Consider the following 27,132-nt stretch of genomic DNA (forward strand, 5'->3'; position numbering starts at 1 on the left):
CTTTAATTAATGCCTCTCCAACAGGGACTGGCGTGGCCTTTTCCCACATCAGCAGAAGAAAAAACACTTCAGCCATTTTGTCCCAGGGCTGGGTGATTGTTATGAGTTACCTGAAGCCAGCTCCCCTAAAGCCCCAGGTACCTGCTGCCACCCTGGCAAAGCACCAGCTTCCCACAGTCTTCCCAAACCTAGCACTCACTTTGTAGCACTTGTTCTACACACATGACTCCTTCCTAGAGCCCACCTTGACCTTAGCAGAGATAAGAAACCCCTTACAGGGTGTGGTGCACTGTCAGTCCATTCCACAATAGCCAGTGGAAATCTGTGGGGAATGGCATCCACTTTCCTGCTCACAGTTTCACTGCTTGCCTCACAGCTCTGCTCCTGCTGGGAGCCCTGGCCTCACTGCTCCCAGCTGGAGCCATGTCTCCTCTGACATCACTGGATTCCTGCTGATGCATTGGCCAGGGTCGTGTCCCATCTCACTCACCTTGTCCTGTGCATCTCTTGCATATCAATTTGCAAAGCTGTAAAAGTCAATAGCTGTACATAGATCCACAGTAAAAAACAACAAAAAAACCCAAACCACTAGTGCAGGCGCCCAGGAAATTTGCTTGTCACACAACTCCCTGCAATAGCAGGATGTTCTGTCTGAACCAACCTAAGCATAACTTATCAGAGAAAATTATCTCATGTGCTGAACAAAATTTTCCCCATTGGAACTTCAACCTTTGCCACTGGTGGCTGGCACACCGTGCCCCGCCTACCAAGGAGATCTCCCCCACGGTTATCCTTTGAACTCTTAAGGCTACATCTGATGGATCTCAGCAATTATTTTCACTGTGGGCAAACTTCAAGCTGAGGTGCCAGTAGGGGCTGCTGGCTGGAAGCCAAGGGATGCCACAGCCCTTCCTAACGCTGCCTTGCACTGTGGCCTTTGGGACACAGCCCTCCCTGCCCTGTCGCTTGCCTCCTCCGGGAAGGGAGACGGCCTTCCCTGCTGCTGAGCAGAGGGATTTGCTGGGCTCTGCGAAGCCAGCAGGCTTTCTAAATGCAGCAATTCTGGCTGCCTCCCACGGGGGATAAATCAGCCTTGGCGTGATTTACAGACCTTGGCAGGGTCAGGCATAATCTTGGTGTTAATGACTTAGGCGTGACACCCAAAGCTCCTGGTCTGGGAACAGTCTTCTGCTTGTCTGGAGGGACATCTCACTACCATTTTGCCAAAGACAAGTCAGCTGAGAGTAGTTCTGGCTCTTCTGTATGCTTTGGCCCAGGAAATTCTCACTACTGTATGGGTATTCCCATCACCTCCAAATGTGGCTGAACATTTCCCATCTTGAGACAGCTGTGTTCCCAGGAACTGCAACTTCACTTCCCCAGAATTTCAGGGTGGTTCCTCCCAAATCCAAGGGGGAATTTCCACTTTTTGGAAACTGCTTTTTTCAAACTGCCATCAGTGCAGCTGCATTCTTGTTTCTGTCCCACAGCTCTCAAATGCTGTCCTTTTATTTTTCTAGAGTGCACCCGTGAAGGGGCTACCTATAATTTAAATAGAAAAACAGACTGAAAGTACGAGGTGCTCAGTTTTTTTGAGGGCAGCATTGCTTGGGAAGTCCTCAGGAAGCCCAACCGGCCGTATCCTCTAGCAGTTGCACAGAAGTTTGCGGTTTCCCTGGATCTGTCACGGACTACTCACCAGTGACATCCTGCCTGAGCTGCCGCTGCCTGCTCGGGGCATTAAAGTAACCATGTTCAGATGGTTCGGACCGGGCGGCAGCGCCTGCATCAAAGCCTCTCAGCGCCTGCTGCGGCAACGAGCTCCGCTTTAGCGTAACAGCACGAAACATCGGCATAAAGTAACCTCACGGACCCGCTTTCAGTACTTTGCTTCTTCCCTCAGAAAAGAAAAAATAAAAACCACAAGCCAAACCATGGAGGGCGGTGGGGTGGCAAGAGGAGCTGGTGCGTCGCACGACTCCTCACCTGTCCGGGCCGCCAGCCCCGCGGGCAGGAGCGTCCCGCAGCGCGCTGCCCACCGCCGCCCCCGGGCGCTCCGGGCGGGCGGAGGCGGGGCGGCGGCGTCTCCAATGGGGAGGAGGGGGGCGGTACGAGCCGTGCGGTGCCGAGCCGAGCCGAGCCGTGCTGTGCCGGCTGCCGGAGTCTGACGGGCGCTGCAGGTGGGAGCCCGGCTCCGCGACGGTGCGTAACTTCGCCGGGCCGGGGCTGTCCGGGCCAGCCTTCTTTGAGGAGAGACGCAGGAGCCGCGTCCCTCCCGCAGCGGCGGCGGAGAGCACCTCCCGGGACAGGCTCAGGTGAGGAGCCCTCGCTTCCCCGGCCGCCCTTGCTGCCGCCCTGGCCTGGCTCCGGTCAGCGGGGCCCGCGGGTCGCGATGCGCAGCGGGACCGCCGAGCTGTCCTTGGCTTGAGGTCAGCGGGGAGGGCCGAGGGGCGTGCGCTGCCCCCGCGGGCGCGCTGCCGCTGCGCATCGCTCCGCGCCGCTGCGCGGGGAGGAGGGCTGGGGCGGCGGGGCTGCGGCGCGGGGGTGTCTCTTCGCCTGTTTCCATTCCCTTCTCCCCGTTTCTCCTTTTGGCAGTCCCGTGCCCTCCTCGTCCCCGCCGTGAGTCGTTTCGGGGGTCACCGGACAGGGTTTTCCCCGCTTCGGTGGCGGGGCGGACTTGCTGCCCGCGGTGCGGAGCGGGATGCGCGGCGCCAGGCGGTGCGGTGCGGGAGTGCCGCAGGCGGGATATGGCTCCTGCCGGACCCTGTCCCTCAGCCGCCCTTCCCGCCTTTCTGCCCTCCGCGGAGCGCAGCATCCCGCGGAAGATCAGCCTGGGCGCTGATCGGCGTCCGCAAAGTTACGCGCGGTGCGCGGCGGGGGTGGGATGCGGGGGCGCGGAGGGGCCGCGCTGCGCAAGCCGGAGCGTAGCCGGGGGAGCATCCGCTGGTAAGCCCAGTCGGTGATGATGAGGCACTGAAACCCCTTTTTGGGGCTTGGGGCCAGTCGTGATGAAGCCGCAAGATTTTGCGGGCGGCGGGGGTCGGTGCTGCTTTAGCATTGAAAATGTCTAATAGTGGATATTAATGAGGTGTTCCCCACCTCCCCTCCCCCCTTTTCCCTACCTTTTCGGATGTTTAAAAAAAAAAAAAAAACGGAACTACTCAGCTGGTGACATTTACATTTCTGTAGTAACAGCAATTCATTAGTAAAGTGATACTAGCAGGAAAATGAAAAGTAGTAGTAATGGAGCCTCGGGGTGGTTGCAGATAGTGCCGAGGGACCATAGTTTCCCCCCGCCCCTCCCCGGCAGTGGACAGCGGCGTGGGGGAGTCGGGGGCGTTTGCGAGCCTGTGGGAATGCGGGGGGCTGGGAGCGCAGGGTGCAATGCAGAACTGGAAGCGCCGAAACTCTGCATTTTGTGCATAGTTCAGTGCTGGGTGGCCATTTTTCTAATATTTTTTCTGTCAGGCTGTTGGATCCCTAAAATACTAATTTGGGACTTGAAAAAACACCACCTCAGGCTCCCCTACCCTTTTGTTAGGGCTGTTTCGATGCCAGATACTTGTGGTTTTGTATTCCAAACGGGTGATCATTCATCAAGCTTTAAACCACGTCAAGATGTAGCTAAACATTTATGAGGAGGATCTTTTCCCCTTCTCTCTGGAGTTTGCATGTTTGTTCATCTGTTACTTCCAGGGAAGGATTTAGTCCCTAGTATGATGGCTGAAATGGTGGCACACAATTCAGTGTTCTGTCAGAGGCTTACCTTCTTTCAGAGTTTGGGATAGGCTCAGGCAGTATTAAAAGCTTGCTAAGAGGATGCTGTTATATGGTTTCCTCCATTTTTGGGATCTGTTAGAAGCAGTCTAAAAATACTGGATCATCATTCCTCACACTTGTAACTACAAGACTTTCAAAAAACTGTTATTAGATATGCACCTTTTTTTCTTTCCCCTCCCTTTTTTAACCTTGCAAACTATCAGTCCTGGTACTTAATACTCTTGTATTCTTGTTCTGGCAATTTGAAGGCATTACTATTGATGCTGAATTGAGCAGTTTTTAGCATCAAATCCTCATTATTACACAGGGTTGGGTATTTTAACTTGCTGAAGAGTTGGGTATTTTAACTTGCTGAAGAGATACCCCCTAAAGTTCCTAGAAGCACTCAACCTTTGCCAAGTGCCATAAATGTGTGCAGTTTGTGCAAACTTGTCAAGAAAATGGCCTTTTATTATTTTGTTGTTTTTTAATTGGGAAACAGATTATCACTATCTCGGCACTACTTCTGTCCTTCCTGCAGCAGCATTTATTTCAGCATATGAAGTTTCTTGAAGTCCCTTGCTCAAATATTGGTTGCACATTACTGCCCAGAACTAGCTTAGGAAGGCACTTTACTATCTCATGCAACCTTATCTGCCATTCCACAACTTCATAACAAACCCATTGGAACATGAAATGACCTTGGAAAGGTATCTTTCAATCTGACACGAAGCATTCTCTTAACAGGGAACAGCACTGCTCCACAAAGAGCTGATGTTTTCAAATGGATGCTTCTAAACTGATTTTATTGTTTTTTTAAAAGAAGGAAGGGAGATGGGTGGAATATTGAATTGGAAAGGAAAATATTTTTTTAAAAACAAACCCACTCAGCTGAAGTTGAAGCACCACTCAGCTTTAGGAGGTGTATTAAGAATGTACATATGATTGTGATACTTAAGTCTAGGGTGAAAACAAGTCTTTAATTTTAATCAAAGAAAAACAGTATTTCCTCTTCCAGTTCTGATTTGTTCATTCATAAGATCTTCAAAAGCCTAAATTATTAGTGGGATTAATTGAAAGCTAGCTGGGTGTGTCAAATGGAGAAAAGAAGTGATGAAGTCTGAAGGAAGCTTTACATTTAGTTGTATTGTTCTTGATATCATAATGTGATGCTTCTATATGGAAAATATTCCAGGACCCTTTCAGTCCCCAGAATACTGCTCCTCTGGAAAGGCTGCAAGAACACTTGAGAATCAGCAGCAGTCAAGGGGGGAGCCTTGCAGCTCTTGGGGGAATTAATGGAAGGGGTGCCTGGCCAGTAAGCTAAATGGGATTTCGGCCCAGATGCTGGACTTTACCTTGCATCAGGCCTTGCAAAAGGGTGGCGGGTGCGTGCCCATGGTGCTTTCACCTCTCGGTGAGATGGTGCCTCTCATAGAGCAGCGCGGAGTGCCGGCCTCGGGAGCTCAGGGTGTGAGTGCCACCTGCTGGGTGCTGAGCCACTTTATATCAATTATACACCGTTTATACATATGCAGGATGCATTTGTGTTTATGTACATACGCTATGTTTATGCATGTATTTATTTGCATGCAGGTGTACAGCTTTTCCCAGACATGTTCTTGGGTGAAACTCTGAAACCTTCCCAAGACAAACCTAAGTTCCTCACCTTCTGAGGACTTAGCACAGCTTGTGTTTGGTGACACTCAAACGGGACTTGGGCTTTGAATTTCAGGGGTAAAGGGGAGGTTTTGATACTGCTGACATTTAATTCTGCCTTTGTTTTATTGAAGGCAAGCGAGAATTTTCAGCTGTATAGCTCATGGCTCATGGTGTGGTAAGCTTTCACAAGCACCTCAATGGTCAAACACCAGGCTGGGGAGATAGAACTGAAATGGAGGCCTAACAAACCAAATTCAACTTTGTCCATGTACCACTTCAATGTAAAATCTTCACAGCATTGCCGATTTTATATTTTTCTTCATCTTAACTCACATATGTCCAAAAGATTTATGATCATCCCACCTGGATATGAAATATCACTCCTCATTTAAATTAACTGCAGACCTATAGGACTTGCAGAACATTGATGGACTTTTTTTTCCCCTCCATTTTAAAGAATACATTTTTCATATTCACTCTCTAACATTTGCATGGAAGAGTAAAATATAAAAGTTTGATTCTGACCTAGAATTGCTACACAATAAATCCAAATCTGACATCATTCCCAGCAATGATTTTCCAGTTTCCACTAGCTTCCACCTCTCCTAGCCTACTGGGGCATTGGCTGGAATGATGTTTAAACACCAGTTTGATACAGCTGAATACTGAGTGATATCTGTTGCAGCACCAAGGCTTGTAGTTGTTCTGTGTTGTACTGACAGTATTAGGGAAAGATGCGCAGCCCTGGGTATTGGGGCTTTGCTGGACAGCTAACCTCATTAAGGCTTTATTGCTTACTTATTTTGTGGTGTGCTGGTGCCAGATGAGTCTTTTACCCTGTCTGTGGATTAGGAGTGGGTCCAAGCTGAGCTATAAAAGTTTTCAGGAAACTTTTAAATGCTTTCAGCTGGAAAACCTATATTGACGTACTCTTGTGATAAATTGATAAAACGCTTCACATGGTTTTGAAAGCGTATTCCATGACTTGAGATCTGTACTTTCAAGAGTGCATAACAGTCAGGAATGAGTTGATGGAGCAAAAAGCAAGTAGTGTAATTGCAGAGTTCATCTTCAAGTGTGATTCTAGCAAAAAGAAAAAGGCACCTGCCATTTCAAGAGGGATTGCAAGATAGATTTTTGAGGAAGGGGACCCAATAATAATGCATAACTCAAGTTCACTGTCCCCTAAAACGTTTACAGTTAATTTGATGCTTGACAAATTGTGATTTCAGTGTCTGGTGAAGAAGCAATTGACCCTAAAATTGCTGCCTGAAGCTGAACCAACGTTTTCAGTTTCATAACCAGTGTCATGCAAAAACAGTATGTGAAGAGGAACACGGGAAATGCAGAATGTCCCTGTGGTCTTGCTCTTGTGTATCTCTCTTCCCCCTGACCCAAGCAACTGGCATGTGGTGTAGGCAGTGGATGCTGCTGCAATTCTCAAGGCAATTTGCATCTCATTCATTCATCCCTCCCATTATGGCATATTGTGACCTTTTTTCTCCCCTCAAACCTTCTGAGCTGATAATGGAACTCTGCCCCTTATAACATGTCAAACTTCAACAACCACGTCCTGTTTTGTCTCAGAAGTGTATCTGCAGTATTGTCAATGGGTATGCTGCTCTCCTGTCCCCTCCCCATTCTAAATAAACCAGTTCAGCAGCTCTCCTGCATGAATTCTGCCAGCTCTGAGTCATCCATACATTTTTGTTTTGTTCCTTCCTCGTGTTTTTGCACACTATGTTTCCCGCCATTCCCACCTACTCAACATCTGCTTTCATGTGATCTCTCATATCCTGATAAATTTCTTAATTTTAAGCTTGCTCCATGCCACCTTCAAAATCTCACTTTCCTTAATATGAAGGCCTGTGTCCAGTCAGGTAACTCAATGGCCTTTACAGTCCTTGGGAGTACCCTGGAGTCGTGTCTGCTCCAGTAAAAATGTTCTCCAGTAATCTCAGCTTCCCTTGCAGAGGTAAAAGACAGGTAATATCTTGAGGGCAGTCTGTAACTACAGTCACACTGACAGTAATGGTGCATGGTTGCAGCTCTGGGGAAGGACTGGGGTACACAAGACTGACAAGAGAAATCAGAAATGAAGGCAAATATTTTGCAATCTCTTTTCCCTTTCCTCTCCAATATTCTTCACAAGAAGGCACTGGAATGTCTCCTACTGTAAAAGCACTCCTACAAAAACAGCAACAACAACAACAACAAAAAGTTGTTTGCTAGCAAAGTGGTAAATATGTGAGCAATCATCTCCCTTTTTCTGCAGCATTTCGTGCTGTCTTATTAATGGGCCGTGAAGGCTGAGGAGGAGGTAACTCATCAGCCATTATCCATCGAAGTAGGGGAGCTGCCAATTAGTTGCTTGTGCCAGTTTCATTTTCTTTTTTGACACTAAGAGATAAATTTGCCTTCATATGGCATAGTTTCTGCAGAGATCAAATAGAAAACACATCCCCGCCCTCCTGAGTTGCTTTGAGATTTATGGAGGTGAAAATGAAAGTCCCTTTACTGGTACCCAGAAAAAGAGCATTGAGTTGTGAGGATGTTCCTGAGAACAGTTGGTTTGGAGAATTTGTATGATTGAAACATGTGAACTGAGAAGATATGTCCCAATCTGTTGGAAGGGACTTTGCCATGGCCTTTGACTTTTTGACATCTTGTCAGCCTTGGCCTGGTGATCAATCTGATGGTCACAGAGCTGCTGGGAGATGATGACAGCATTTCCTTCACTGCCTCCTTTCCTTCCACCTCAGGCTTAAGCACTCTCCTCGCCTGCTCATCTGTGCTCAGGACCTTGTGCACTTCCTGAACTTGCACATGCAGTTGATTTCTCTAGTCAAAAGAAGAGCATGCCTTTGTCTGCCCTTACATACACACATGCAGTTTGTTTAGGTTATCCCATAGCAATTGGCATTTTGTAGCTATCTCTTTAAAGCATTTTGTCTCCAAAGGAATAATAATGAAAAAAACCCCAACCAAACAGAAAAGCAAAAAAGCCCCAAATGCTAAATTGGTTGAGTGTTTTGGAACAGTTGCCAAAAGAAATCAATGCTGAGCCTGGGAAAGCTGTAAAATTCTTTCTTGGGTTTTTATTAGTAGAAGAGAAGTGACACACACTGAGTTTGGTCACTCAGACACTGTTCAAAGTCCAAATTGAAAAAAAAAAGTTGTTTCAGCTTGGGTGTTCTTGATGATTTGCAGATGTGTAATAGTGCATAGATACTCAGCTGTGGGGTAGGCTGCAGGTTCCCTTAATTGCAAAGAATAAATTACCAATCCCCCATCCATGACTGAGGATTCTGAAACTGAGCAGTTGCTGTGGTGGCTTTGCCTTACTTCCTTGCAAATGTTACATCTCCTCATCAAGGATTTTGAAATGTCAGCAGTATAAGAGAAAATAATATACCTTTTACTATTTGTGATACTGCACACCTGTTACTGCCTGATGGGGGAAGTACAGTAGAAAGTTTTTTTTCTTAAAAAGATATTTTTCTCCCCTCACAAAATGTTCCTTCTGAGGTCAGCCTTGACAGATCTTTATTAGATTGTAATTATTGTTCTTTTATTAACATGGATATTGTGAGGGTCTTTTATTTCTTTCTAGAATAAATTGGAGAGTGGAGGGTTGTTTATGTTCAGTCCATTTAATGAGTTACCTGAAACTGTCTTGTAATGCAGACTTAACAGAAAGCAGTAGTGTTGTGTTGTTCATTGAATCTTAAGAGGTTTTTTTTTCTTCTTTTTCTCTTCATTTTCCTGCTGATGGCTATGACTTGCTGAAACCATGGATTTCACAAACTGGATGAACGGCTGCCTCCTGGAATATGGATAATTATGGTGAGTGTGCAAAATGAGTATCACTTCTGCTTGCTTGGGAGAAAGAGGAGAATGTTATGTATTGGAAGTTGTGCTTGATGAAAATTAAGGCTGTTTTTGCAGTGTTGGTTTTGTCAATGCAACAGGCAAAGCTTACTAAATTTCAAATTATTTTTGATGAAGTGGCTTTTTTTTTTCCTTATTCTGTTTTATCACTGGCACAGATGAAGGAATTAACATACTTTGGATTAATTTGAAATAGTGTCATGTTATGGGATTGAGTGTTATTGTCTTTGTAATAACTTTTAAATTACTTTTCTGTAAGACATGCTGTGAAGCAACAGCTTAGAACATTTTAATTTTTCTTTTCTGACTTATTCAGTTGATTCTGCAAACAGTTCAGACAGAAGATTCATTGGATGGCTTTTTAGAAAAGCACTGTGTCACTGTCCTTACTGTTCCTAGTACTGGTGTTGCCTGTGGTGTGAACTTTTAAGGGATGATGTGTTGATAACATGTTTGTATTAAATATTGTAAAAGAATTTTCTACAAAAAGGTCTTCCATCACAAGTAGTCTCTGGGGAGGTTTCTTTTTATAAAATGAAAAAAAGCGCAGAGCTCTGTCAGGGTCACACTCTTTCCTTGTGTGCAGATGCCAGACCTGCAGAATATTCTTCTGGGGGTATCTGCTGTTGCTATCTGAGGAGGAGATTTTGGCCCTTTGGGCTTTTAATAAAGGTGGCTGGACTGCTTCAGGGAAAACATTTGCTTTGAATGTATCAACCTGGAGATCTGCTCCAGGAGCATGGTTGGAGGCAGTAGTATTTACCCAGTGTTGTCTGTAGGAGTAAAGAAGCTGCCTCTGAGCACTGAGGGGAGGTTGGCAGCTTAGCAGTCTTGGGATTTATCTCTGAGCTATTTAGACCTAGCAGAAGTGACTTGTTGCTACTAATAGGTTTAATTAGGGAAAACAACTTGCTTCACCTCTCACTGTGTGGTGACAACCTTGCTTATGCACAGCCTTAAGTTTTGAGGGACAAGACAAATGTGATTTGGGAGCAGTGTTGGCTGTGTGTCCTATCTCAGAATGAGGTGAGTGTTCCTGGTGTGGTGATGGCCCTGTCCTGGGTAAGGCGTGGGAGTGAGCGTAGGGCTGGCACTGGCTACTTGCTGACAGATTGTGGCTGACTTTAGCTGGTACACACCTCTTCTGGGGGGAGGGAGGAAGGTTGACATTGGCTCTTTCTCCCTCTCCTTTTTCAGTTTCTTGAGTGTGCACAATCTGCATCACCTGCATTCTTGCGCTGTTGCAAAGAGCCTAAGACGAAAAGATGGACATCAAACTTAAGAATTTCTTATCAGGGACTGATTTAGAGAAAATTTGAGATAAAGCCCGATAGTTTACTTTCAAGTATTTCTGAAATATTGTTGCTTAATCCTTTTTATTGATCCATAGCTTATGCTGGGAAGCTCTTGTCTCAGGGCGATTTCCAGAGTCCTGGAGGAGGATAATGGCATTAACCACATATCACGTGACCTTTTAGGCAGGATGAACATTTGTTGCACTACTGCATTTACCTTCACTCTTAGTTCTGGTTATGTCTTTTATTCTTCAGCTGCATGTCTTAAGAGTGCTGTTAAGAAGCCTTCTGCATGACTGTACATGGTGATTTGGTGATGAGTAGCAGTAAGGTCTGTAAGGCGACTGCTGCTTTGGATTGCTGTCCTTTGATGTGCTAAGGAGCCTTGAGGAGCCTGAGAGAGCAATAGCTTCTGGGGCCAGGAAGCAATGCATATTTCCTGTGATGGACACACTGCTCAAAACTCTTTGAGTCTGAAAACTAGCAGACTGCATTCCTCATAGCTTTGCTCCAGCATGTATCTTGCTTTTTTGGCCCATTTTGTAATATGCATGAATAATTGGCTCTCATGTTGCACCTATATAAAGAGATGCTTCTTCCATGTCTGGAAATGCAGTACTGAGTGCTGAAGTGCTGCCATCACCATGGCACATCAGGGAAAGTTTGATGTGATCACATGGGTGAGTTTTCCACCCAAGTTTTATTCTTAGATTTGTTTTTCACTTTCACTCTGATTTGGTTATATTTGAATTTTTGGCAAATGCTGTTAGCAAAGTTAAAATCTGAAACAGCAATCTAAATCACAGAGCAAAGTGTACTTTGCATAAACAGATAAATAGCAGAGCTAAAAGTATAAAGAATGCTTTATTTTCACTGAAAGAGTGACATCATTGCAGGCTCTTCTCAGTGGTGGAAGGCCAAGAGACAGTGGATACCAGCTGAAATGAGAGAAGTTCACACTGGTTACAAGGATAAAGTGTTTTCACTGAGGACAGACAGTTGGATAAGGACACAGGTTGTCTGGTGAGGCTGTGCAGTCTCCAACTGGGAGTTTTCAGGACCTGACTGAACAAAGCCCTGAGCTGGATCTCACAGCTGGCCCTACTTGAAGCAGAAGCCTGGACCTCATGAGCCTCCTCCTAGCCTGAATTAATTTGTGATCCATTAAAAAACACTTGAGGTTCCAGGTAGCTATATGCTGGGAAAAAGAGTAAAACAGGAAGAGTTAAGTGGCAAGGTCATGGACAGTGTTGTGATGACAGCAAGTTGTTGGGGGCTGCTATAAGATGAAAAGGGATGTAGCATCTGGAGTGCTGTCTGGGGCTGCCTGTGAAGGTTTGTTGCTTTTGGTTTTTAATTGAGCAAAGCAATTAAAACTTGATGCTTGCTGCTTCTGAAGAAGCCCTATGCTTACCTTGTGAGAAGAGATTTCAGAAGAAGTAAATTCTTCATGCAGGAGATTTCCAGTCTTTAAGGGATTTTTTTGTTTAGTCAGTTGTTTAGTTTCTTTTTTTCTTTTTTTTTTTTTAATATATTGATATATGGCTATTTGCATTCCTTCAAAAATTGTGTGAGAGTACAAATAGGAGGTGGATGAAAATCTGTGGGTTGATCAGACTGAACATGATCCAGCTCCCCAAAGTGATGTAGGTGCTTATAGGTGGTTATGTGAAGCCAAACAGTGCTTCTGTAGAGGAGGAGAAAAGTGGTCAAGGTACTGATACAACCATGCAGGGTGAAACAGTGAACCTATAAAGAGGAGTGGACATCTCAGAGATGACAGCAGCACTTTTGGAGGACCAAAGCATTGCTAATGGTTTACACAACCCTCCAAGTGTGTTTTTCTCTGTGTTTTCAGGAAGATGGATTGCAACACTGGAGTTAGTCTGGCAAACATGTGAAAGAAAACAGAAAATTTCTAATTTTTCTTTCTCCTGGAAGGGCATTAGTTTAGATTGACTTTCCTCCGTTGTGTTTGGAGGCAATACAGGTGAATGTGGAAAGCAACAGTTAGTAAATCCAAATGGGATTTTAAAAGTTTTTGCTGAGTTTTGCACTTCTTGAACCACTTTTCTATCTGCTTCCACCCACATGCTTAGTGAACTGTCATTCTTGCCAGTCATGCCCCAGCTGTGATGGGATGCAGTCAGTGGGTGGGCTCCCAGCAAGGCCAGAGATTCATCCCTTTCATGTTCTGAGACTGAAAGCCATCAGGAATATTGCTGTGAGAAACTGAAACTTTAGATTTTAGGCTTAACTTTACGTTGTCTGTAACCACTGTGCTCCGTGTGTCTGCACAGTGTTTCCAGAGTTACACTTGTGTGACTGTAGTGGCTTTGTGTCCACTTTCCCTACAGCACTAGATACTACACTGAGTAATTTGCCTTTTCTTTTAATTTCTTTTATACATATGCAAAGCCTTTGTATTTGTTCTTCTCTGTGTTTTTCCCATAGCTGGTTATTTTCAGCTGTTGCATGGATAATAGTGCTGATGAATAAGTATTTAGTCTGACACATAAAAGCATAGCCATAAAGAAAATGAAGCAGGGAAAATTACAGTGGCAAAGGTTCCTAAATTATAGTTGTACAGGAAGATTTTGATAAGGAAGTAGTTAAACATTGTTATTTAGTCAAACCTACAACTGTAGCTGCTGCTTCGATTGTGTCCTCCTTTTGCTGACATTTAATTTGTGTGGTTGGTGACATATTCTTCCTTCTAATAAAGTCCCTGTTTTATTGAACCAGAAGCTTGTGGAAGTATATGGGTGTGTTCTTCCAGATGGTTTTAGGTGAGGAGTGAAACAATTGCTAATTATTTTCAGATTTACTTGTAAAGGAAATGTTAGGTGCTTGCTATTAAGTGCTTACCCACTGTTAAAAAAATAAACAAACAAAACCAAGACACAAATCAATCTTTCCATCTGGGAGCAGATACATGCCCAGTTTAGATATACTGGAAGGCAAACGTAATAGGACTGAACCAGGATGTTCACAGACTGAAGCATGGATGTTTGAGCAGGCTGTGTACTTGCTACAGCTGCAAAGCCCATTGCTTTTATGGCTGCAGTATGTTTGCTCACAAGCCCCAGCTCTGACAAACAGATTGTGATTATCGTCCCATGCATGCTTGTCGTGGGGTCGAGCGGTCACTTGTCAGCATGATGGTGAGTACAAGCCACCATCTCCTAGCAGCAGGTCTCATGTTTGAAGAGCTTTGCTTGCTTTTAGAACATCCCAGCAGTAACGTGCAAGACTCAAAGACCATCTTTCATCCACAAGGCTGTGGGACCAAGGAAATGTTCTATGTAGGCTTTTCACAGAAATAAGGAGTGAGTAGGGCCCTTCAGGGAAAAAGAAAACTTTCACCGACCATCACAGATGCTGTATTTTCTCTTCTGGAAATAGCCATTAGGATCTGTGTTGGTGGTAGGTCAAAACTTCCCTTTGACTCTCCTCCCAGCCAGTTCATAAAATGCCTTAAGGCAAGCTGGGTTACTGTGGTTAATTTTGTTTGAACAGGATGGATCATTGTGAGCAAAAGGTAGCTTTCAGTGGTAAAGATAACTGCCTTTGTGCTTATCTTAACTCCATGAAGCTATTACCATAGGTTTGTTAGGAAAAGAATGAGGTGAAGGCAGTGGCCTGGACTGAGCAAAGGCTAAAGCAATCAGTGATAGCTCTGCTGTCAGCAGAATTGCATTGCTGGGAATTGGGTCTGAGGCTTTGCACAACTTTATTGTCTGCTTGGCTTCCAGCTGCTCCTGCAAGCGTGTCCTTCAATAAGCTAAGGAAAGGCCAAGGGTTGTCTGCCTGCAATTTCTGCCTGCCCTTTGCATTGTGAGGCCAGTTCAGAGTGGGGCCAGAATACTGCAGAACTGTTTGTGGTGGAGCCTGAGATAAATGGGTTTACCCAGTATCCATGAGGCTGCTCAGTTTGGATCTTGGCAACTTGGCTCCTTTTTCTTCTTTTTCTTTCTCACCAGAATAGTTGTGCTGGGGTTTGGTGTTGTTGAGTCCTATTTTTAACACCAAAGCTCGCTTATCTCTCATTGAATGTGTGGTATGCTTCATTTGAGAGAGGAGGCATTTTATCAACTGTCACAAATGAGCCTTCTTGCTAGAGCTAATTTCAACCAACTGAAAAAGGATTCTTCCTATTTAATTTTAATTTACATGTGCAAAATTTTCATAAAGTTGGAATCAGTACAGTTTATTGTCAAAATAAAGAGATGTGGGACCCAGCCATAGTTCTTTCAACCCAGCATTATGTTTGTCATATGCTATTACAAGTATTCATGTGCACTTAATTTATTTCAAATATTGTGGGTCTTTACACCAAACTATTATATCTGTAGAGGAATAAAAATTCCTGTGCAGTTGCCTAGTATTTTTTACTTTATGCAGAGATATAATTGCTGGACAGTATATATTTTTGCATTAAAGACAGTTACTGCAGCTGTTTGAGTCCTGTCATGTTTATGCATGACCAGATATCATAGTCAGCTGTAAAAGTTTGCTGCAAGGAGAGCTTTCATTTTGCAGTCTTGGGAAGTGGGCTCCATCTAGTGTTTAAATTAAAGATTAGACTCCAGTTCCTTTTCTTAAATGCCCTTGCTGTGTGGAGAAAGGACACAGAGGAGGAATTGTGATAGGCATTGCTTTCGCTGATGATTCTCTAGAATGAGACTTTTTCCAGTACAGCCACTACTGGAATAGAACCTGAAACACTGCATCTGTTCTATATGTGCACATGAAGCTAAAATAATTATTTTATGAAATAGCACATGGATAATAAGAAATTAAACCAGCATGGCAATATTTTGTGGTTAGTTCTTCTCACAGTGTTTGATGTGGCATGTTGGAAACTAGCCTGGTCATCCATAAAATCAAAATTAGGAAACTAATTGTGGGGTTTTTTTTATGATGTAATGGATTTTGAAATGTGTATTGGGTATTAATATCCAGTCATCAGAGTATCTTTCAATATCTAATGCTTCTATAAAGAAGCATGTGGAATTCCAACCTTTATTTTTATAATTTTCTCAGTATTTCAGTTTTTGTAATATTTAACCCTCTCTCAAATGCTACTTAATTTTTTTATTAAAAAGGATATTGCATTGTGAACTATTTTTAACTAAAATAGAATAGTAATTGATAGTTAATCTATTATGTCTCCAGTGCCCTATTAATAAATGCTATGAAACAGAGACAAGAAATACCAACTTGAGAAAGTTTTTAAATACCTAAGTCTGAAAGCAGATTTACTTCCTACACTCCATACTGAAGAAGCAGGAACTCAGAATTTTAATCAAGAGGGCACAACCAAAACCTGCAGAGAGGAAAACCTTGCCTGTCTGAGGACTGTTTAGTTTTTAGTACAGCGGGGTTTTGTCCAGTTGTGATTTTCCCCTCTCCTTAAAGGGACATTTGGGGCCGCTTAAACAAGCTTTTACCCTGAGCAGTCTGGCACTTTGCAGCACTTGGAGACTGACAGGAAAGATGCAGGTGGGCACCATGGCTGGGCTGAGTGTGACTGCATGCCCGAGCCAGCAGCCCCTCCCTCCCTGCCTGCACGGGAGTGTTGCCAACCTCTGCCCTTACTCAAAGGCACGGTCAGATTGTGAGTGTTGCCCTCGTGTTGCTCACACTGCGGGCTGCAGAGCTGCCTGCCCTTGCGAGGTGGAGGAGATCCCCCACGCAAATCCCCAGGCAGCTCCTGGCTTATTTTCTGGCAGTTGCCTGAGAAGTGTGGAGCAGGGGCTGGGATCCAGGCCTGAGTCATTGGCAAAGAGCCTGTTGTTGTTTCATCTGTAAAATATTTGGGGTCTGGTCTTTCCAGTTGACACTTGTGAGCTGAGTGCAGACAAAGTTAATGGGAAACATCTGGTGCCAGGAGGGAGTGGCGAGATGGTACCTTGGCCACGGGGAAATGGGGAGCTGTTGTGGTGGGGTGCAGGGTTGCCCATGTGTCTGCCATGCTGGGGAAAGGATTAGGAGCTGAAAGGGACAGCCATGGCAGTGGGATGTGGGTGATGAAACCACCTGGGCATTGGGCACCACTGCCACGCCCTGGAGCCTCCCTGAGTTGGACTGTGCTGGTGTCATTTGGCTGAGGAAGACAGCCAGAAGTTGTGTGGTGGGCTAAAGTATGTATACATACACACACTTTCTTGACAGCTCATAGTTTGTTGTTGTTGCTTATGTTGCTTTTTTTTGTTTGTTTGTTTAGGCTTTTGAGACACTGGTGTACTTGGCAACCTCTAAACTTCCCCTATAGGTGTAAACTTGGTCTCTCAACCTCACTAGAGATGATGGCACTGGAATAGACATCTGGATTTCTTTTACTATTAGATGCTGTCTTCTGTAGGAAAAGAAAAAAAACCCACATTTATTTATCTGTGGAATTTTTCTAAAATATAAAATACCATATTGTTAAATTAGTTTTCCATGTTACTTAATTTCACCTGTTGCTTTTTATAGAAGTGAAGGACAATGAAAGCAAACATGTTTATGTCACTTGGGGCTTCTGGGTCTTATGTTAATCCTGTAGATCACTACATATTTTGTGGATTTTGTGTTTATGTTACCTATGTAGAAGCTGTGGTTATATTTCAATTTCTAAACAAAAGTCAGGAATGCCTGTGTTTTCCTTAAATCCTTTTATCACTTTAAGCATAATGAAACCTGGGCAAAATCTAAACTGCTGCTGTACCTTTAAAATATATTTGTAAGACTGCAGACCAAAAAGGCAAGGAGGCAAGGCAGTAATTATTTTTTTTTTTTTTTGGTCTGCCATCAACCCAAACACTGCACCACGCACAAATGCCCTTTGCATGGTAACCAACACTGCACTTTGAGCTGAAGCTAGAATTGAACACAAAGGTCCTACAGGTGGCTTTTGTTGTTACTTGCCAGGTAACAGGATGGGAGTCTTCACTCATGTTGTTGCTTTTAATCTTCAAGAGGTGAGCTGTGAACCTCTGCTTGTCGTGTCCAACACTGCTGGGATCACAGTGGTGGTGTCTCATGACCAAGTGAGTTGGTTTGCTGCTGGCAGGGGACATAAGGTCCCAGAGTAGTTGTTCTTCTCCTCCAACATGGCCTCATGGCACAACTGCACCAGTACTTCATGGCTGGGTCCAGGACAGTATTTGGTAAAACTCTACGGAGGAGGGAAAAAGCTCAGGAAGGCTGGATTTAGCCATGAGGGTTGGCAGCAGGCAATGTGGTGGTGGCACCAGGGGAAGCTTGTGAGTCCTGTGGGTTGCTGCATCCACCAGGTCTCTCTGCTGAGCATGGAAGAGACTAAAGGAACAAAGCAAATGCCAGATAGTCGCTCTGCACTGCAAAATGGGAAATCTGAGGGTAATGTAGAAGAGAGATGCTTTGCTGTACTTGGAGAGCTGTTCCAGAGTTTGTGACAGGAATCGAAAAGGAAAGCATAGCCTTGAGAACATGAGGTTTGAAAGGTTGTTTTGGTACATGAAAAATGGATTTGGAGCTTTCTGATAATTCGTGTTGCACTGTTAGAGAAATGAAATGCTAACACAGAGATGGAATGGAAAAGAGCAGAAATAATTCATGGTTTGAAGTAGTGTATGTCATGAAGATGATGTAATTATTCCTAACCTATTTAACCTGAAAGAAAAAGAAAGCTATAAATAAAAGGGTTGGGAGGAGGAGAAGGAGAAAGTGTTTGACCAATAAGACAACTTAACTATTTTAGACTTGGTATCGCCAAATAAAATTATGGAATAAAATAATTTGTCATGTACCTGTTCTCTTTTAAGGTAGCGGTAACAAATATGTAATGCACTGTGGAAGTAAATAATAGGGGTAGACAGCTGGCATCAGCTAACTGATGTGTTGGGTAGTGTATCGAGAGAGAGAGAGAATGCACTAATACATCAATTAATTGGACTGAGTGCTAAGATTCTTAATTTAGACCAGAGGTATTTTTAAGGTGTGTAGATGTGGCACTTAAGGATGAGTTAAGCAGTGGATTTGGCAGTGGTAGGTTAACTTAGACTCGATGGTCTGAAGGTCTTTTCCAACATAAACCATTTTGCAACAAGCATTTCAGACTGTGGTGTGATCAGGTCCTGGCTGTTAATGTTCCCTCAGCATGATGGGTTAAGCACCTGTGTCACAGTAGACATATGTTCACCTCTCTTGCACTTTTGTCCCTTTTCCCCACACAAACTTGAGCCTGCTGGCCTGGGAGCTGGACCCAACTAGCACCTACAGTTTTGCATTGGTTTTGGTTACCTGACTTGAACTCCTTTCTTGCTCTGCTGGAGATTGATGTCTTTGGTAGCCGCACAACCTCTTGGGTCTGTGCCATGGTAGCATGTGACATTGGAAATTTATGAGCCAGAAATAGGCTGCTAAAAGGACATTCTCTTGAACTGAAGGAAGAGAAATAGGGAAGGCAACTTTAATGTCCTGAGATTGAGAGGATTGGCTTCATGACCTAAACCATTGCTTTTATCATTAAATTTTCTTTTTAGTTGGGAAAGAGATGCTATCATCCTCCTTCTTAATGTGCCCGTAAGAAATAAAAGCAAAAATCATTGTATTGTAGCTCTGTTCTTGTGAATTTGATATTGTGAAGTGTCTTGCTTTTGGTTTCTTCTATGCTGAGAGAGACATAAATCATTCCTGAAAGAAAGCTTGCTCTAATTTGTAGACATGAAACTGGTACAAATTTGCCTGTTATTGCTGACGTCATTTCTTCTTTGTCTGATCTCTTTCACTTGGCATTAAAATCGTATTACTGTATCTCATTTAAAAATTGCTACAGCTAATAGAGAAAACCTTTGCTTTAAGTGTTTTGTTGGCTTGATCTAATCTATGTCCTTAATGTCTGCTCTGGGACTGGATCCAGATCTTCAGTGCTGACAAGTGCCTTTTAACATCATTTATTTATTATGGGGAAAACAATTTAAAAGCTTAGTTATTAAAGCCACTTTTTATAGGGGAAAGTAATGAAATTACCTGGTTTGAAGGTAGAAGTTACACAACTTAATATATAGTTTTAAATAGCATTATTAAACCCGAATACACACGATTAAAATAATTTGAGGTTTATTTGGTTACAAAACCCAAGCAGAGTTTCTACTAAAATGAGACTTTGTAATGCAATGGCCAAAAGTTGCTGCTCTGTCAGCAGTGCAGTTTGCAGGTTACAAGTAATCCAGGTTTTATTAGTTTGCTATGCCAGACTGCCTGCCCTTGCACTAAGGCCCTTTTGCTTGAAGCCCAAGCAGGTTTGCAGCTATTCTCCATTAAAAAATAGGCATGAGGTTAATTGGAGTTATCTGGGGGCTGATTGCTGTGTAAATAGCAATATAAAACTAGATTGAACTAGAATATGCAATAAGATTTGTAATGGTTTTATCCTTCTCAAATTTCTGCTTTGCTCTGAAGTTATAAGGGTGCAACAAATACCAAAAAGCTTTTGGTCCTAGAAAAATGGTATGTGATCTAAATTCAGCAATTAAAACATACATGTTCTTGTATACAAAAAAAAATTATAACTTTGTTTTGTTTTGTTGTTGTTGTTTTTAAGAATTCACAATACAATGTTGAATTAATGAGAATTTCTTTTTCTTGATAGTTTTGGTTAAGGGAAGAGTTGACAACTAGTCAACTGGTGTGTAAAAGAAAGTGATGAATTAATGTTGTGAAAGAAGAAAAGTAGTTTCATTAATTCCAGGGGTGATTTTACTTTTTGTTTGATTTAATGGCTTTCACGCTTTGATTTTCATTAGCATGCAAATATTCTTCCTTGCTGTGCTCAGTGTTGAAAAAGATAAAATAAAGCAAAATAGAAAGAGAATCTATGAAGACAAATCTTTTTCTTCCAAAGGAAAATGTAAATGTTATCAGTACTAGAAGAAATAATAATAAAAAAGTATGCTTCTCAGAAAAGTGCAATAATCAGAGTTTGAATATTTCAAGAACAATTTTGTTGTTACATCAAAATAGCTCAATCAGAGCAGGAAAAAATCAGTATTGATAAATGATGATGCCACCAAGTGAGATATTTCAGGCAGTATTGTCACCAAAGTGTATTTATAGAGCTCACAGGAGCTAATCAATTCTAGACTGCACAGGAGTGGTAACTTTCCTGGTTGGGATTATTTTACCTGCTGTATGTCAATGTGTTTATTTTTTAATAGAAAAGAAACCATCACTTCTAGGATATTTGGAAATGAGAACTTTGACATCCAATATGAAATACACTACTATTTCTTTTTTCTGGAGGGAGGTGGGATAAAAAAGCCTCCTTTTTTTGTTGAGAGAAAATAGTCCTTTAACTTTTTTACAAAGGAAATGTGCCTTGAAAAATCCACTTTTCAGATCAGCCTGTTTTATAACTGCATACATAAGTTGCAATAGGAATTTGGTTGCTTTGCATGTAAAATTTAGTGTTGCTGATGTTACACTGGTACTACTCTGTATATTATTAAAATGGCTTGCTGCAACATTTCCAGCTTAAAAAAAATGTAAGTGGGAAAAGCCCTGTTGCTTGAAACCTGCTGGCAAGAAGTTAGGTGAGGGAAGGGTGTGTGCATTAAGAGGAGTTGCAGTCTGAAAGGGAAGCAGAAGATGCAGAGGCCATCAAGCAAATAAATTAGGCAGTGTTCATGTACGTACTCCACATTTGCTTAAGACAGAGTGTGTGAGGGGCATCAATGTCAAAAGGCTCTCTTACACGGTTAAGTGACTTTATAATTGTTGGATTATTAGGAAGAAATTCTTTACTGTGAAAATGTTGAAGCACTGGAAGAGGTTGCCCAGAGAAGCCATCAATGGCCCATCGCTGGAAGTGTTCAAGGCCAGATGGGATAAAACTTTGAGCAACCTGGTCTAGTGAAAGGTGTCCCTTCCCATGGCAGGCAGAGATGATCTTTAAGGTCCCTTCCAACCCAAATCATTCTATGATTCTATATGTCCCAAGCTGTCTTGGAAAAATATTGCTGCTGATAAATTCTTATTGCTTGAAATAGGAAAGAAAAATTTTAAACCACCTATTCTACCATTAGGAAAAGGAAATAATGAGACAGAAATTGGGAACCTTTTTTTGACAAAAGCAGTCCCTCCTCCCAAAGCACACCTGTAACTCCTTGTTGGGACTTCCCCTTGAAGTCTTACTATGGTTTTGCCTGACCTGTTGTTTTGTTACAATGCTCAGATGTGCTTCTTCCTCCCCACTGCATACAGATGTCTCCTTTGGATCTCCCCTTGCTTCATGATTTAGTGCTAGTGACCTCCACTTGCTGATGTGCTTGGTGCCTCCCCAATGTGTCCAGCCCTTGCTGTCCTTCCATGCCCTCCTGTCATGCTGTGGGAAGCCCAGGTGCCCCTCACCAAGTTCTGCTGGCTCTGGCAGGGCTCTGCCCATCATCTCAGCCCTGTGTCACTTGGATGCCACCTCACTGCCAACCTCATCCATTGTACCACACCTTTGCTGGCCCTGGCCAGATGCATGAGATGCTGTGCTGCCAAGGCTGGTGACTCTCTTTGCACAGACACAAGTGGCTGGTTGGTTTCCCATTCTTCCCTTGTATCCCACTTTTCCCAATTTAAATGCTATGTTTGCATTTACCAGCTCTTTTCATTTCCCTCCTGCTCTGTTTTTTTGTGGCTTTCATAAAGCCTGAAGCAAAATGCTGCAGACCACTGAAACTTTCTCACTGCAATCAGAATGGGAACACAAGGCCCAGGACCCCAGGAGCAGCATTGGAAAGCTTATTTCTGTTTGGATCACTTACCAGGACAAATCTTTTGAACTGCTTTAAAGTTTTGAAAAATGAGTTTCCCTCTAAAAGCCTTGCATTTTCTTATGGTTATAGGCTGAGAACTGATTTGGAAGTGTCCCAGAAGTGGAGCCATTTGGCTTGCTGTTGCTACCTAGAGTGGTCACCAAAGACAGCTTTTGTTTTTTAACCTCTACAGAATGTACCCTGCCCGTAATTGATGATTGATGCCAACCTTAGATATATATATGGTGTCTCACGGGGAGAAGAAAATCATTGCAATAAAATTAACATTTTAGTTAATTATGTGTATTTTCCAGATGTTCATATTTACTGGAAGAAACTTCAATTATTTCACTTTAATGCAGTTATATTTGTTCTTACGTCAGGCAGAAATGAATCAGTACTTTTCTGGCTCATAACATTTATTCTGTAAATTTTTTTTATTATATCAAATCTCTGAACTTTTGAATAGGAATACACAATTCCAGTAGCTTAACTATTTTTATATTCAATTTTGGACATACAGGATGTTAGATAAACACATCTTTTATCCATCATGAGGTACTATGTTTTGAAATAGGAATTGTGTTTTGGCCAGCAACATAAAGATCGACTTGTGGAGTGAATGAATGTGTATCACTACTGCTGGTGAAAACATCCTTCCCTTGCAATACCCCAGGATGTGCTTCCTACACTCCTTCTGGAGATTTTCTTTCTAACCATGGTTAAATGGCAGCCTGGAGATAGCCCAGGTTTTGATGTTACCACTGAGTGGAATAACACAAATGTCCTGCAGTGTGTGTGGCAGATAGTGCCCAACCACTTTGACTCTTCAGGATAAATTAACTCTCTCCTCCTCTGTTATGATGTTTTTAGCTTGGAGCTCTGCCAGTCCAGCAGGAGAGCATCCTTCTCTCAACTCTTTCCTACCATCACCATCTCATATTCATGGTCCAGCTCCTTTTCTCCCTCTCCTTGCAGTACCTCAGCTTTCACTTGGAGTTTCTTCCAGATTGACAATTGTTAAAATGCAGAGTAACCCTCTTATCTTCTATGTTTTAGTCTTCCTTTTACATACTAAACAGTTTTTCTTGCCTGCTGCCTTCCTCTAGGTCCTCCTTTACCCCTGGTTCCTGTACAAAATGTAGCCAGAAAAAGACTTTTATTAGCTATCAAGTTTTCAGACCAGTACCTCAAATCCATAAATGGCTCTTGTGAGCTTTTTATCTTTCTTATGACTCCCTTTTGTGGTGACACTAAGAGAAAAGCAGTGATTGCTAATTACAGGCCTGCTGGGTGTCCATGGGCTTCTCCTGCCTGCCCTGCTGTGTCCCAGGAACCAGCTCTGGCTCCAGTCCTATGCCTCAGTTGCAATAACTGCCTTGAAGCGGCATTTGGGAGGGATGCAACTGCTGTTCCTTTTTACAGTGACATGCCTCCTCCTGATAATGAAAGTAATATACCATTAACAGGCTCTTGTAAAGGAGAGAAAAGCATTTTGCAGTAATTAATCAAATCCAAACATCTTTGCTTCCACCAGCAGGAGATTGGGCTTTTATATGGAGAGATCTATTATCCTTTCTTCTATATGACAGAGAGAGACTTTTTCTGCACAGACTTTGCAGCTTCTTCCATATGCCTTCTCCAGCTGGGGTGGTGTTCTTTGAGTCCAGTGATGATAATAACTATTATTTTTTTATTATTATTATTTATTTTTGCTAGAGCTTTGTGAGAGGTAAATTTCTCTCCCTTTGGGGTAAGTTCTACCTGATATGGAGCTGAGAGATATCCTATCTTCTTTTGTGAGTCTCAAAAAGTAACAATTCAACACAACACATTGGTCAGAGCAACAGCAATTGATGGAAAAATACTATTCCAGCACAAATCATTAAAAACAAACCCCCAAACCAAGAAATCCCCCAAAATGTACTGTTGGTTTTAGAAGTATCCCATCCGCAGAGATCTACAGGATCCTGGGTGATGTCTGTGACCTCTTGCCCAGCAGAGAATTTTTTTTTCTTAATGACAACTGTCTGGGAGGACCACTGGAAGAGATTCCCCCTAGTTGTCTTCCTTCAGAATCTTCCTTGCCTTTTTCTGAGCTGAATATGGAACCAAAAGCAGCTGTATAAGCTTTTTTTCTTTTTTTATATGTGAGATATATTCTTTTTATATGTGAGATGTTACTTCTGCCAAATAAACTGCGTTATACCTGTTGAAGCCATTTTGGTTTGTTCTTTTGTCCTTCAACTTCATGTGGTGTACTAGAGTTGAATAACTTCTATCAAATTGGTTTGGAAGTTTCCATGTAAATTCTGTGTAAACGAAATAATCAAGTTTGATAGGAACAGTTTTTCATAAGTTTTTAAAAGACAATGCATGGCAGAGATCAGTGTATCTTATTTGCTTATGAATCCATCCCCCTGCCCCAAATTTATAAAACGTGCACAGAGTTCACCAGACACTTTGGCAATTGCATTAGCAGAGGTGCCGCTCAGGTTTCTGCATTGCATTTGGCAGTGTCACCCATGGTGCCTGCAGAGGAGAGGGTGAATAGGGTGGCTGGTGGTCAGTGGCCCTAGCTATCATTGCTAAGGGATGGAGGGAGGAATGCTTTAGGAATGCCAAGTGAGTCCCAGGCATTGGTGGCTTTGCAGGGGAAGGAAACTGCTTTTATTCAACTCTGCAAACACTGCAGAAAGTCCTCGAAGTCTCTGAAGCTCAGTAAGTTGTTATAAAACTATTTAACTCTTGAGTGTGTATATTTGGTATAAATATAGCTGTTCAGCTGAAAAAAAAAAAGGTCTTTTTTTTCTGTGTGCATTTTGTTCCTGAATTAGTTTTCCCATGATCGAGGGGTTTGTGCTCTTTCCTCATTTAGAAGTATTCCCCCACCCTCTTTGCAAGTGTAAATTGCTCTCCTATAATGAGATCAATGGACCTTCACTGATTTACAGTAGTAGAGAATAATTTGGCTCGTTATGCATTTGATGAAATACGATCTGTGGTTATCTTGGCATGGAGAGATAGTAAAACGTTAAGAACTAATAAAACATGTCATATTCTCCAATACTGTGCTCTATGTGGATATATTACTGCATACAAGTGGAGGAAAAGTATCCATGCGTCAGCCCAGATGGAGACTTTTCTCTACTTCCTACTTCTGTTGTGAAACTTTGTTCTGTCAGTCAGGGTGGGCAGAGGCTCTGGTTCAGTCTTGGGTTCAGAATGTGTCCTGGCAAAATGCAGCCCCTCCTTGCACAGGCAAAACTGGAGGGTTTGATTGCCCTTTTTTGTCTAATGGAAACACAAATCCTAATGAAGTCTCTTACACTGATACGAGGATGATGTTAAGGGAGATTGTCACTCAAAACAATCAGGATTTAAAATCAAGCAAATCACCTCAAAATTGTTTTTTCCTGTAATTTGGCTGAGTAAGTAACCCATCGCTTTTTGACAGCCAGCTGGCTACAGGAGAGGCTCTCACATTCCTGCAGGTTTGGGGAAGATCCTCAAAAACCTCTAACCTGTGACAGCTCTGGTGAGCAGTTTTTGCTGCCTGGCACTCTTGATCCTTTGGGAAGAAATTAAATATGCTTTCTTAATTTTACTTTTTCTCCAAAGAAAGTGTGTTGCAGTGGTATTTTCTGTGATATTGATACATGTTCCATCGCTGGTATTGAGAATTTTGGAAAGGTAATTGAGAGTATAAATAAAATTGATTGTGAGATGTGTGGAATGTACTTTAAAAGTACTAATGCAAACTATGTGCAGGTGTTTTTCTGTGGTTTGTTTTGAGGTGAATAATTTTTGTTTGTCAAGTTCATGTGTCTCTCAAATTCACAATGTAGGAATGGGAATATTGCTGAAAATAGGCCTAAAGTAAGTTTGAAACAGCTCTGCTGCTGGCCAGCTGGTTACTTCAAGTTCCTGCGAGTACTTTGTAAAAATACATTGTTTCCTCATATGCAAATGTTTTTCCATCTATATAACACTATAATGACTTAGATAAAGATCTGGTTTATTTCTGTCTTGCATGTAGAATTCTCTGTACTGACTTTTTGCCCTATAAAATACACGTGGCATTTTTACTAAACACACTAAGAGGAATGGGAATAAAATGTCTAAAGGGATCACCTTGAGCTTATAACCTTTATCCTTATAGTGAAAAAATTCAGAGAGCTTTGAGTTTTTCACAACGTGGGTGCCACTGGTGAATAGGGTTGAGTTATCTCTGTTTTCAGTAATGGCAGAGCTTTTTAGTAGGTTTGATTTAATAGGTTGGATTTAGTAGGTTGGTTTGATTTTTCAAATCAATCAACAAATTGATTTGTTTTGGGTTTTTTTTTTTTTTGGTAGGGTGGAGGAAGGTGTGGGGTATGGTTTTGTTTTTGATAGAGAACTCTGTGGTGTTTATAAGACTAGAATATTTTAAACACTTAGTGGGTTAGGAACAAAGGAGAACAAAGATGATTTTAGCAAGGTGAAATAATTCTCCAGCCTCCTGGAGAATTGTACCCTGCACAGGAGGCTTGGATTAAATTTCTATGCTATGCTACTTTAAAATTACTCTTTTCCTCCTCTCAGTGCTGATGACCTGAAGGGAGTGTTTTGGCTGCTCAGTGAGGCCTCCCTGCTGTGAATCAGAGACATTCTCTGGTGGCAGGAACCACAGATTAAATATCTGTGAGGACATGGCAGTCCTTGGGGCTGCGTGCTGTGGATGCTTCGCTTTGTTTATTCAGAAGCTGCTTTAG

The 27,132-nt window shown here is 42.6% G+C and overlaps 1 protein-coding gene across 17 annotated transcripts in view; it reads left to right on the forward strand.

The window, feature by feature from the left end:
* The first annotated feature begins 2,732 nt into the window (after positions 1-2,732).
* The window catches only part of EPB41L3 (erythrocyte membrane protein band 4.1 like 3), a 139,677-nt gene continuing 115,277 nt past the window's right edge, over positions 2,733-27,132 (forward strand). For 16 of the 17 annotated variants that reach the window (XM_085571946.1, XM_085571949.1, XM_085571954.1 and 13 more), the window contains exon 1: positions 2,733-2,946. In XM_085571946.1, coding sequence (XP_085428072.1) covers positions 2,748-2,946 — 199 coding nt within the window. In that variant the 5' untranslated portion in view covers positions 2,733-2,747. Of the gene's footprint in view, positions 2,947-9,127; positions 9,268-27,132 lie in introns of those variants that run through there. The other variant, XM_021525197.4, reaches the window with a different exon arrangement.

This window comes from Lonchura striata, chromosome 2 (genome assembly GCF_050655825.1).
Source record: "Lonchura striata isolate lonStrDom1 chromosome 2, ASM5065582v1, whole genome shotgun sequence".
Lineage (NCBI taxonomy): Eukaryota > Metazoa > Chordata > Aves > Passeriformes > Estrildidae > Lonchura > Lonchura striata.